Here is a 13,398-nt window from a genome sequence, read left to right on the forward strand (position 1 = left end):
TGAGTGAGCACCACCAACTGTGGAGGGCTTATTAAGACACAGACTCCTGGGACTGCCCACCAGTGTCTGATTGAGTAGGACTGCGGTAGAGTCTGAGAATGTGCATTTATAACAAGCCTGAGTGCCACATGTTGAAAAGCCACTGCACTCAGGCGGTGGTGGTGGTGGATGGGCTACTGTTGCAGGGAACTGGGGTGGTGATTTTACTCCATGACGTAGAATAGGAAGCCCTGCAGAAAGGTGGGGTTCGGACAACACAAAAGCTTGGAGAGTGGGATTCAGACAACACAAAAGCTTGGACAGTCTCCACGCAGGTGGCAGAAAATCCCAACTAACCATGTATACTTAGAAGAGGAATTTATTGATTAAATAACAGAAAAGTCCAAAGATAAGCCTAACTAGGCCTACCAAGGAAAGCCACAACTTGATCCGGAAGTGAAATACTCCTAATAGGATCACAGCAAAGATGGCTGGCCATCCACCCAAAATGCACACTTTTCTAGCAGACAAACATCGCTGCCCAGCTGACATCTGCATTTTCCAGCTCCCACCCCTGCATCCAGACACAGATGGGAGTCTGGTCCTTGTCAATAGAATCTGAGCAAAAGTGAGGCCTATCACTTTTGGACCTTAGTTATGCCTTCTCCTCCTCTTCTTCCTTTCTACCACCAGACACGAAGGACTCCAGGGTCCTAGGCAGAGGGAGAACCAGAAGACAGAAGGAGTCTGAGTCCTTGATTTGCCAGGTGGAGGAAAGCTGCCTGCCAAGCAGGAACTATTTATACGTACGACCGTTGCACGTCATTTTGCTACACCAACTAACATTAACCTAATTTAAGAACTTGCTTGTTCTCTGCCTATGAGGTATCTTTATGCTAAACCCCGACATCTCCCCCAAAGTTCAAGATCAATGGAAATAAAAGGAGAATCTTTCTGTTAGCATCCTAATAAAATCCTGGCATTCATTTTCACTAGTCAACATGTACCTCCCTAAAACCAACCTCCATGATAAAGAACCATGGCAAGGCCCGTGTCAAATTCTCCACTCCTAGAACCGTGAAACTGAAGCAGATGGGCTGAGCATGTGGGAAGGGGTTGTTACTGGAATTTGGAAAGGAGACTATGAGCAGGCAAACTAAAGGTGTCTACTAGAGAAAACACATAAAGAAAGGGAAGTTGTCTGCCAGTGAGAAGTGACTAGAAAGATGCCAAGTATATGAACCCAAGAATGGGATAGAGGGTAGAGCAGACCAGCAGAATGACTGACTCAGTCAGTATCACTGACTCCAAAAACAAACCTCAATTAACTGTCCTTGTCATTCAGCCTCCTGCTGTTAAATCACGCCTTTCAGTGATTATGATGCTATGACCAAGCAAGTGCCATCAAAACTTCTGGTTCGTTTCTGAATCAACAAAGACTTCAAGCTTCCATATGCAATCAGTATCATTAAAACTGCATTCCGGGATCCCATCATTTAGCATGTACATATACAGCATTTACTTAGATAAAACATCATTAGTGTTTACCTACCTAAAGACAAGTGGACAAATGACCTTGCTAAGCTGACGCAAGGTATGGTTCCAAAAAGTCTACACACCAATTGTCCAACACGCAAGCCAGTGCCAATTTCTCACAAACAGTTACTCTCCAAACACACTTCCTTGCAGCAAATGGACAGACTTTTATTTGGAATGTCAGGAATCATGCTAGTTGCCTATATTTTTAGGTACTGTTTCACTACGCTATTGCAAACTCTTCTTTTAAAACTAAATAAATGGAATTTTTAAGAATGCATGGCTGGTGTCATCCTCTTCCCTTGAAAGTAAATGACCCTAACTGGCCAACACTATTTTAATGTTTATTCATAGTTATTCTCTGCCAAAAGCATTATAAATTAGTTGCAAAGGGTTCTACCAGCCAAGGTGCCAATGTTCTAAATTTAAATGGTGCTGTTATGCGGGCTCAGTAATACAACAAAGCAACAGCACCTTTCCAAATTTTGCTGAAAAACTACAAAGGCTAAAAAACAAAACAAAAATGTACCCGATTCTTTTGATGCAGGACGGATTGTTGCATTATCTGTGTTACTGTTCACTGACTCAATTTTAGAGTATTCTCACCAAATGCTGAGAGATGCAAGCAAGACAGTGTGGCCAGATCTCACTGAGATCCTCCAGTAGGCTCTACCGGACTGTGCTAGGTTCCAACCACTTTTCCTATTCTGCCTTTGATCACAGAAGAATACAGACATCAGGAAATCATCTTAAGGGTTTCTGCATGCTTTTCCTTTCATCAAGTTTCAAATCTCCAGTTACAAAACTGAAATGTATGCTCTGAAAAACATGTGTCTTTTTTTTTTTTTTTTTAGGATTTTATTTACTTATTTGACAGAGATCACAAGTAGGCAGAGAGGCAGGCAGAGAGAGAGAGAGAGGGGAAGAGGAAGCTGGCTCCCCGCCGAGCAGAGAGCCCAATGTGGGGCTCGATCCCAGAACCCTGGGATCATGACCTGAGCTGAAGGCAGAGGCTTTAACCCACTGAGCCACCCAGGTGCCCCAAAACATGTGTCTTGAAACCAGTTTGTATTTAGGAAGATTTTACAATAAAGGTACCAAAGGAAATGCAGCATTCCTATCTGTCAGTTTGTAATTTCATAAACTCTGCCATCAGGCTAAATGAATCTTCCCAACTTCAAATCTTCTTCTCACCAAAACAAGTTAAGCTTCCTAGAAGGCAAACATTCTACAATGTAAGTTCTACATTCCCAACAGTGGAGACAACCACTTTTCCCATTCTGCCTTTGATCACAGAAGAACACAGACAAATGCGTGTGAATGATTCAGCAAGTTATCCCACTTTGGGGAAGGGGCGGGGGTGGCAAGGGTGAAGGCCACAGATGCCTTCCTGAAGTTGCTCAACAAACCACAATTTTCTTATAGAAGGACAGGATTCTACCCGTGCACTCCACAGACCTGTAACCCACTGCATTTGGATTTAAAATATTTGTTCTCACATGACCCAGGATTTTTCCTTTTGAAAGTCACCACTCCATGAGTACTTGAATCAAAGAACACAGTTACTGGAATTCGAAAGCTTTGAAGATTTTTGTTTTAAGTTGTTGAATTAAAAACGTGCTATTGCCTGTAGATGTCAACACTGATGAAAGCTTGAGGTGCTGTGTGGGAAGAGAGGCTTCTTGAATTTCCATTTCTGTACCAACACTGACATTTTCACATCAGTGTGAAGAGGAAGCGTGATCTAGGGGCTGAAACACAGGACTGCAAGTCAGGAGTTCCGTAAGAGCTGCTCGTGGTGTACGTGTGTATTGTGTTAAATGACTCTTAAGCTCAACACTTTAATTCTAGAGCCCTTGGCCTTCTCCTTTATACCAAAACTTAATTCAAAATCCAACCAGAAACCATTCCTAGGCAAAGCCTGGTCAAACAGGAATGATCTCAATGCAGCAACAGTGAAAAGAGCAAGGGGACAACTCAAGTAAGATGATCCTGGAGGAAAGAAAGGATAATAAAAATAACAAGACCCATCTCCACTTTCAGTCCGAGCTTAGGTTTATAAAGACAAGCATAAATCTGTGACTCACTCAACATTAGGAAAACACTTAAATCCAAGTTATAAACAGTTACAGGGAAGATTAATGTCTGTATTTTTCTCCACTATTCATGTATGGCTTTAAACCAGTCCTGTGTGTCTCCTAACACCTATGAGGTGAAGCCTAATGTTAGTGGCTTTATAGGCAATTCCTTTTATCCACACAGCACCCCTACAAGGTAGCTACTGCCCCCATTTTACAAAAGAAGGAACTGAGATTCAAAGAGGTTAGGGAACTGACATTTGAAGAGGTTGGGTAACTTGTCCGAAGTCACACAGCTAGTGAGTGGTAGCACCAAGATCTGCACACTTTTTTTCAGACACGCAGGTCTTGCCTCAAAATCACCTCCTCCATGAGGTCATAAGATCTGATATCAGATCCAATCAAAAAATCCCCTTCTTTCCCAATCACGCTGTATCAATTACACCCTATTGAGCAACAAAAATTATACTGTCCATTTATTTGGTACATTATTAACTACGTTCCCATCTCCAAAACGGAACGCCACGGTAGCTGGAACCTGACCTGTCTGGTTCTACATTTGATTCCCTCCAGCCAGCACAGAGCCTGACACACCATTGGCACTTAATAAATAACTTCTGTAAGGAGGGAGAAAAGGAAAAACAAATAAATGGAGGTCCTTCTGACCCAAAGTTAGACAGACTCTGCCTAAAGTGACTGAGGGATGTTTTAAAAACACCTTGGGGAGGACACTAGAGTCCTCACGATTCTGAGGTTCCATTTACCTCCCCGTGGGTTTTTCTCTCACCTTTGCCCCACTCTTCCCCCTGCCTCAACTTCTGACTCAGGTGGAAAGCAACCAATAGGTTATCATCTGCAACACACTTGGGGCAGCGCCTACTGTTTGAGAAGCCACGGAAATTTTGAAACTCGTAGACAAGGACCTCATGGTTCTGAATCTCAGGACAGAGGTCTCGCAGCATGAACGCCGCAAAGGTGTATCCCTTTGTTCTTTGTGGCCTGCATGAAAGGCCAAAGGAGGGAAAGAAATAAGGAAGCCATGTTCAAGAATCAACCTAGAGAAAGGAGGAGCCTGGTCCTCGCCCCAAGACCTCAGGAACAGAGAATTGGGGGGGGGGGACGTTGGTGGGGAGGGCCCAATCACAAAAGAGATCCAGACCTGCCTGCAGGTCTTTTTGCCCTCAGCCTACATCTGCCTCCATAAAGACAGACTTCATGACTCAGTGGAATCCCCGCCCTAGAAATGTTTGCTAGACTCACAAAAACCAGCTTACAACCCGCGACTTGTCTTTACACTATCAAAAGCCTGTAGTAATTCCATTTAATATCTCTGACCCATTTTCTTGATTATTTTCTCCAAATTATGCATATAACTGGAGTGGAGTCAAACATATTTTTATAATTTACTTTGGTGAGACAAACCTAACAGCAAAGTACATTTCATACTTAAAACACCCATGCAAACACATACACAAAACAAGTGAAACTCTTGCTTACTGTCCTTGAAAAATGCCCCCCCCGAAAAAAAATAGCTGAGTGGTTTTTTTTTCCCCCCTATTATTTATCCTAATACTGCCAGTTCTGAAACAAAGCAGTTGGAGGGAGAAATTTAGTAACTTTGATTTGTCCCAAGATACATTTTTTTACACTGAGGTCCTATTCCTGACAGTAAGCACATGTGACCTGTTCTAAAAAAAGGATATTTTCCACTTCTTGCACAACTGGAGCAGATATAAACATCAGCCTGTGCAAACTGCACTGCAGAACTCAAAGGCAATTAAAAACACACACACATACATACACTTAAATAAATTCCATAAATAGCCACACTCAGGAAAAGGAAATTTCTAATAACACGCAGAACCAACACTTACAATCCACTTTAATCAAATTTCCCATCTAATCATACCACAAAACTCATTTGCATAATAAGACTTGAACACCTGCCAGTGTGAGGCACCTCGATCTTGCCTATTTGGCTTCAGATTCACAGATCTATATGTGTCTTAGTTATTATCAGGAAGAAGAACAAAATGTCCACGTTAAAGTAGAAAAGAAAGAATTATATTACTAATATGTGCTAGGCCCTCTGCAAAGCACTTTAACAGATTTTATTTCCACTTTAAAACTTATCCCAAAAGCAAGAGAATGGTTCTCTTGACCCCATTTTACCATTAAAGAAACTGAGGCCCAGAAGCTAAGTGTCTTAAACACACATGCAGCGGTCACGTGGCAAAGCCTGCGCAGAGCACTTCGTCATGGCTCCCTCTGAAGCTGTCCGTGTGCAGCTGGTCTCTGCCACCACCAGGTGCTCCCAGACCCTCAGGAAGGTTCGGGAGTCTGCTGAAACATTTAAAAGGCAACCAAACCCCCCAGAAGTCCATGGAACTGGACATGTTCTCCAAGAGGTCTAACATTTTATTGAACGTTGTAGAGAAATAATGCTTAAGTATTGCTTGACCTTCGAGGCCAAATGCAAATATCCCTACCTGTTCCCAAAACTGGCTTCCAATGTCCCTTCCTTTGGGAAAGGCCCATTGCTGATGCCCACCTCCCCATAAGCTCACGCTCTGCCTCGTATGTTTAGCTGGGGCCATGTGTTCTTTCCTTCCCCCGCTGGGAGCTTTTGGGAACATACAGAACTATGCAGCGCTGCATTTCTGCTGCTGTGCACGGTCCTCTTACGTGGCTAGTGCACAAGAGCTTGGGGCTAGAGCCAGGCGGTCTCAGGTTAAAACCAGGCCCATCCACTTACTATATCCCAATTTCTTTCCCTGTAAAATAGGAATAATAGGGGGCACCCGGGTGGCTCAGTCGGTTAAGCGTCTTGCCTTCAGCTCAGGTCATGATATCTGGGTCCTGGGATCGAGTCCTGTATCGGGCTTCCTGCAGGGAGTCTGCTTTCTCTCTCTCTCTCAAATAAATAATATTTTTAAAAATAGGAATAATAAAAATACATATACCCAAGGTTGAAGGGAAAACTAACTGAATTAATACAAGCAAAATATACAGTGAGGCTGGTACCAAGCACTGTGTAAGAATTACCAGTTTCAAAAATTATAATTAACATCCTAGTTGTTTTTATTCACTATTATCATCTCATGCAAGTTTTTGCAAAGACTAAGCCCACATACATAAAAACAGACATAAAAACCCTGGCACAGGGTATGTGCTCCATGAATGTTAACTATGTTTATTGGTGTTAATTTGCACATACCAGAGCTCAGTAGACACGTGCTGAATATGAGGTTTGAGGCCATAACTGCTTTTTTTTTTTTTAAAACCAGCACTAATAAATTTGTATGGGTTGGATCAAAAATATAAAATGTGAAAAAATGTCTCTGAATACCTCATTAAGTGGTGCTATTCATTAGGAGACTGGTGGTTGTTCACCAACAACTCTGGCCTTAGGGAAGAAAGCCAAAGAGAACCAAAGGCAAACACCTTCTGGAATGTCAGAACTCACTGCTAAGTAATGAAGAAGTAATAACTAATAACCAGAACACCATTTGCTAGCATTTTACTGAACCCTTACTATGTGCCTGGCACCGTGCTAATACTCTCCCACAGTCAATGTCACAGCTACTGTTTTTAAGACCCCTAGGATGCAGGCCTCCATTAGTCAGATGAATAAACTGAAGGCAGGAGTCACCCAGCCTTCCCAAGGTCACCCAGCTAGTTAGAGACAGTGATGTCAGAATAATGCTGGCAGTTCCCTGCAGATCGGACAGACAGAAAAATCAAGAAAACTCACAGAAACCAGTAAGAGATTGACAGTTTTGTTTTGCCAAGAATGGATTACCATTTCAAAAAGTGTATTTTTTGAAAATATTTTTTAAATATTTTAATATTTTATATTAAATATTATATTTAATAAAATATTTTAATCAGAGAAATTTCTATTTCAAGTAGAAGTTCGAACTGATAGATCAGACGGAGAGCCAGCTGTGTTCCACAAGTTCATTCAGATGTCTGCGTTCCTTCTAATCTTGTCTTTTCAGTGTTCCCTAGGGTATTGCCCTTGGCTTTATGGTTAAGCAAAATAACTACCACTGTGTCTGGGTCCCAGCCTGCAATAAGAAGGAAAGACAGAGTAGAAAACACGCAGGTTCAGAAAGGGTATTTTTAATAGGAAGACAGGAGACAAAATCTCAGAATAAATCCAAGAAACAGCAATGGCCTTATACTAAAATGCGTGAGTGTGCGTGTGACACAATAGTCTTTGTCTTTCTCATTTCACCACGAACCTGTGAAAACTTCACACATCTATGAATCAGCATTTGGGAACTACAGCTGTATCCTATCTTGCCATAATAAAACTAAGACTCACTCTCATTCCCATTTCTAATTTGCAGGAAGTTAGACAACAGTTACCTAAAATGCAATTAAATTTTGGAAAAGAGTAAACTGGAAATAGATTCGGTCAATTCTGAAGTCTGTCCAGGAAAGGGGCATTAGTGACTACAAAGCCACAAAATTTCACACCTAGTAAAGTGAACAAGAGAACCTTAAACCTGAGAGATGTGACCATGTTTTTAAAAGTTTTCAGATCCCAAAGCCCTACAGAGAGTTCCTGCACTGCTAGGAACGCACTGAACAGCTCCACATGTGTTTCCCTGATGGGACTGTGCCGATGTGTGAATTCTGGGTTCACCCTTGATATCTGGCACTTTTCCCCTGCCACCCACCATTCAGAGCTCATTCCCAGGAGAACACACAAAGGCTTCAAAAACCTTGCTGCGTGATGCAGGGGTTGGTGCCTAGGTGACTCCGCTCAGGTCATGATCCCAGAGTCCTGGGATCAAGCCCCGGAGTGGGGGGCTCTCTGGTCAATGAAGAATCTGGTTCTCTCTCTCTCTCTCTCTCTCTGTGCTCTCTCTCTCTCAAATAAATAAAATTTAAAAACAAACAAACAAAACCTTGCCGAGGACACCAAACTGCAAGCAATTCTTCATTAGAACCCTCCCGCATAGCATGTGTCTTCCTCTAACACAGATTTGCCATTGAATATGACCAAAAGGGGGTTCACGCGATCTAAACCCAGAAGCTTCACACTCCTAAAGGCCAGGAGGACTGGCTTAGGAATGAAACTGTCTTTCTTCATGAAACACCTGCAAATCTGAGCTTAGCCTGAACAAAGAGTACATAAGCTCCTCTTTGGAGAGACCTTGGCGGTACCTAATTTAAAAGGCTGCAATTTTGTTTTGTTTTGTTTTTTTTAATATTTTATTTATTTATTTGACAGACAGAGATCACAAGTAGGCAGAGAGGCAGGTAGAGAGAGAGGACGAAGCAGGCTCCCTGCTGAGGAGAGAGCCCCATGCGGGGCTCGATCCCAGGACCTTGAGATTATGACCTGAGCCAAAGGCAGAGGCTTAACCCACTGAGCCACCCAGGCACCCCAAGGCTGCAATTTGAATGCAAAATCAGAACCAAGCACCCCATCCTAAGTGGAGTCCTAAAGGAGAAAGTAACACCTGTTCAAACAATGAAGCATTACTGTGCCAGGCAAAGTTCTAGGCCAACTGTTTGGAAACAGGGGTGACTGTGCCCCTCATGGGCATCTGGCAGGGTCTAGACACATTTCCGGTGGTCACAACTAGGCACAGAGGGTTACTGGCCTCGAGCAGGCAGAGGCCAAGGATGCTGCTGAACGTCGTGCAATGCCCAGAACTGTTCCCACAACAAAGAATTATACAGCACGAAACGTCAACTGCACTGAGGTTGAGAAACTCTGCTCTAGATTCTAGGAACACAACAGTAAACGAGGAACAGACAGAAACCCTGCTCCCTTGAAGCTGGCAGTCTACTGGGGAGAAACATAAACATAACATATTAAAAATGATAGGGTCCGTTGTAATATAAATATTATGGAACCAATAGAGCAGGGCAAGGAAGATGAGAGTCTGGAGGGAAAGCAATTGTACGTAGTGGGATGGGCCTGCTAAGGATATTAAAAGTAAGACCTGAAGCTGGTGAGGAAGTGAGCGCTATGGCTCTCTGGGCAAAGATGGTCCACGCAGAGGCACCAGCAAGAACAACATTCAAAGGCCTTACGATGAAGGGGTCTGGAGTGCTCCAGGAACAGCGACGAAATGAGCTGGGCGACAGCACATGAACTCAGAGCTGACAGGGAGCTTGACCATATAGGCTGCCTTTACCAGTTAAAGGGTTTCGAGTGTTACTGAAACTAGGAGCCACTGGAGAATTTTAAGCAGAGAATGGCATGATGTGGCACGTTTTAACTCACTGTCTCTCAGCACTGGCGATGACCATTGAGGGCCAGATAGTTCTCTGTTGCCGGGGCTCTCTTGTGCATTACAGAATGGTTAGCAGCATCTCTGGCTTCCATTTACTGAAGACCAGTACCAACGCCCTTTCATTCGGACAAACAGAAATAACTCCAGACATTGTCCAATGACCCCTGGGGGGCAAAAATCTGCCCCCCTCGAGAACCAATTTTAACGGGAACATTAAAGCTGCCATGTAGAAAATCCACCAGAAAGGTGGAGAAGGCAAGAGAGCAGTTAAGAGACTACAGCAATCACCCTGGCACAGGCTGGTGAGGACTTGGACCAAAGAGGGAGCAGAGGAGCTGCTGAGAGGTGGGCCGACTCCGAACACATTTTCAACTCCAAGACGCAATCCAGAGAATATAACTGATAGACGAAACGGCTACGGCAGTCTTAACCTTTCCATTTCTGCTTTTTCCAACCAACACTTACAAGAAGGGAGGTGCCCTGGCAAAGACTTCAGACAAAAAGCCATGAGGAGGCCCCCAACAACATGTAGCCCTTTTAAAGTCACACAACAGATGCCGATGACAATAAGTTAGACAACTGTGGAAAACAGTATAGGGAAATTTTGCCAACCCAATATATTTATTCACAGATTTTATTTAACTGGTTTATTTCAAAGAGCATGTGTCTGCTCCACAGACAAGTTTTACAACAACTTTTTTAATTTAGCATTCCTCTCCATACCGGTTCTGTCCCGCACCTGTTTCTAGCTTCAACGTGTGAAGCCATTGCTTCCCACGTACCCACATTTTTCCTTACACATGCTAGCTAGCTACCGAGGACGTTCACCCTTGCAAGTAATTTTTTGCCGACTCTGAAAAAGAACAGGCCCAAATCCTTCAACATGAGTTTCATGGCACTCATTTGGGTTTTTCCAGATGGTATTTTCCTCACTCTCTCAAACTCATTTAATGTTATGTATCAGCTCCCATCAAAAATGTTCCAAACAGTCCGGTTAATTCATTTCTTTCAGGACTACACACACACACACACACACACACTCAAACACTCACTCCCTCATTCTGGCCATGTAAGCATTTGCTTATAGAAGCAAAAGCAGAGACCGCTCGGTAAAACACTGGTCCCTTCAGCCGAATGCACATAAAGCCCCAGTGAGCATAACCAACAATACCCTTTACACAATATTACTCAAAACCCCCCAACCCCCAACACACACAATCTATGCTCACACACAAAACAGCCATTATGAAGAGAAACTATCAACTAAAGGCTGGTTTTAGGCATCTAGCTGCATTTCCTTCCAATCCCCTTCAAGCATCTGCAAAGAGACTGCTTTAGCAGCCCAGTCAGTGGGTATGTCGTTCCCAGATTTTCTTCCCAGACTTGGATTCAGAGTCTTGACACAGCCCTGAAGTAAACGAACCTGGTGCTGCTTGCCACTGGAGCAAATACCAGCCCCACGCGCCCCAGAAGCAAAGACTGTCCTACTTCCCTCCTGATTCCGTTGCCCTTCTCTTCCTCCCTGATTTCTGGAACCTCTCGCCCTCTGCCAGCCAGGCCCCTTCACCCAGACTCTGCCCGCTGCGAGGGGTAGGCAGGAAGGTTTGAGATGGGTACAGAAGCACTGCTGAACCTTCCCGGTAAAGCCTCATCTCCTTTCTCAACTGAAAGGGGTGGACATAAATCCTTCTCTACTATCACAACCTCAAAGGACCATCTCCCCCTTGGTAAACAATGGAAATGCCCCGAGGGACCACAGGACAGAGAAAGGAAGATACCCAACCCATTGCGATGGACGAGTGGAAATGGAGGTAGCATAGGAAGTGGGCACTCGACGCGGTGGGGCGCCAGACCAACGGGTGTCTTCGCTTCTCTCCAGAAAGTTTTGGAGCAGTCCCCAGCAAATAAAACACGTGTCGCAGTCAAGCAGGGGCCCTGCCAAGCAGGTGTGTCCCAATATCCTCCAGTTCCAAGGCTTCTTCCCCTCCAGGGGAGGCCTGGATTTGAATGGAACTCTATTGCCTAGGGAGTTTAACCTGGACGAGAGACACGCCCACCCGCGGCCCCAAACCGGCCCGCGCGCGGGTGGCGAGGTCTGCAAGGTGAGAGGCGGGGCTCGGGAAGCATCACCTGGAGGCGGCCAGGGGCGGGCTTTCCCAGAGGAGCCCGACTCCTAGGAGGCGACAACAGACGAACTAATTGCTTCCCTCGCGCCTCAATCCACCCCAAGCACTCCCTCTCTGAGTCCTCAACCCGCTAGGATCTCCAGAAAAGGGGTTCACGAGAAACTCTTTTTTTCCCTCTTTCCCACCCGGACAGCGTCCGGGACCCGCGCTCCTCCTCCCCAACCTGCGCGCCTGGTCCCTCCCCAGCCCCCACCCGATCTCAGCAGCTGGTATCCCCAGACGAGGGAACCCTCACCTGGGCCGGCCGTCCCGGGCTGCATGCGGCGCCCCCGACGCGCACTTGGGCGGAGCCCCCCCAGGGGTGGACCAGCCCCGCAGGCGCGGCCCCCAACTGCGGGGGGCAGTTCGCCCTCTGCCCCCGGGCAAGGACACGGGGCCCTTGTCCCAGAGCCCGAGCGAGCGGCTTTCCCCGCCCCAGGGTGTGGGGCGCGGGGCCCCCCAGCCGCCCGCCGCGCCTCCCTCCAGCTGTCACCACTCACCTGCTCTTCAGAGGTTGACTTTTGAGTTCGTAATAGGTTTTGGGCTCTTCGTGAAACTCCTCCCCGACTTCGAAATCCGGCACGATCCCCGATTCCGACTGCATGGCTCCCGCTTCCCGTCCGTCCACTGCTCGAAAGTGAGACCAGAGCCCCGGGGCAAAGGGAAGGTGACGGGGCCTGGGTCCCCGGAGCGGTGCGCCCCCGCGCAGTGCCCAGCTCAGCCCGCTCGCCCGCTCGCGGCCGCCCGCCCCGGCGCGGCGAGTTTACACTCGCACCCGGGCGGGAGGGGCGGGCGGTCGCGCGCTGCCTGGGATCTGTAGTTCGGCCCGGACGGGGTGTTCCCGGCTCGCCAGGGAGCCGCTCCCGCTAAAACTACAACTCCCAGAAGGCCAGGCGGGGGCAGAGGCAACGTGGTGGACACCGCTATTGCAACTCCTGTTTGGATTCATTGTCAATGTCAGCAGCTCCTCTCGCTCTTTTCTCCCCACTTGCTTCAAGGGTACAGACTTGGCTATTTAATATTAATAAGAATGGACTCAGCCTTGCTCTCCTCCCGTCACCCCTACTCCCAGCTCAGACATTTGCGAGGGCACGCCAACTCCGTAAAAAAAAAAAAAAAAAAAATATATATATATATATATGTATATATATATATATATTTTTTTTTTTTTTTTTCATTCGTGAAGGGTTTGGGCACTGGAAAGTTTTAGCCTTCAAGCCTGCCTTAAAATAAAAGGACTTACTATCAGGCTGTATGCTTCCCAGCGCTTCTGCGACATATCAGCTTGTCCTCAGATTGGAATGGAGTGAAGGAATTTGCCTTCGTTTTATAATTAAAACATTATTGTAAAAAATTTTTCTTCTGCATTCCTTTTCTATA

At 45.7% G+C, this 13,398-nt stretch overlaps 1 protein-coding gene across 4 annotated transcripts in view; it reads right to left on the minus strand.

Annotated features, from left to right (window-relative positions):
* The window catches only part of MITF (melanocyte inducing transcription factor), a 222,188-nt gene extending 209,438 nt beyond the window's left edge, over positions 1 to 12,750 (minus strand). For all 4 annotated transcript variants that reach the window (XM_044253176.1, XM_044253173.1, XM_044253174.1 and 1 more), the window contains exon 1: positions 12,519 to 12,750. In XM_044253176.1, the coding sequence (XP_044109111.1) occupies positions 12,519 to 12,622 (104 nt within the window). In that variant the 5' untranslated portion in view covers positions 12,623 to 12,750. The remainder of the gene's footprint in view (positions 1 to 12,518) is intronic.
* Positions 12,751 to 13,398: the final 648 nt, after the last annotated feature.

This window comes from Neovison vison, chromosome 6 (assembly GCF_020171115.1).
Source record: "Neovison vison isolate M4711 chromosome 6, ASM_NN_V1, whole genome shotgun sequence".
In the NCBI taxonomy this organism is placed as follows: domain Eukaryota; kingdom Metazoa; phylum Chordata; class Mammalia; order Carnivora; family Mustelidae; genus Neogale; species Neogale vison.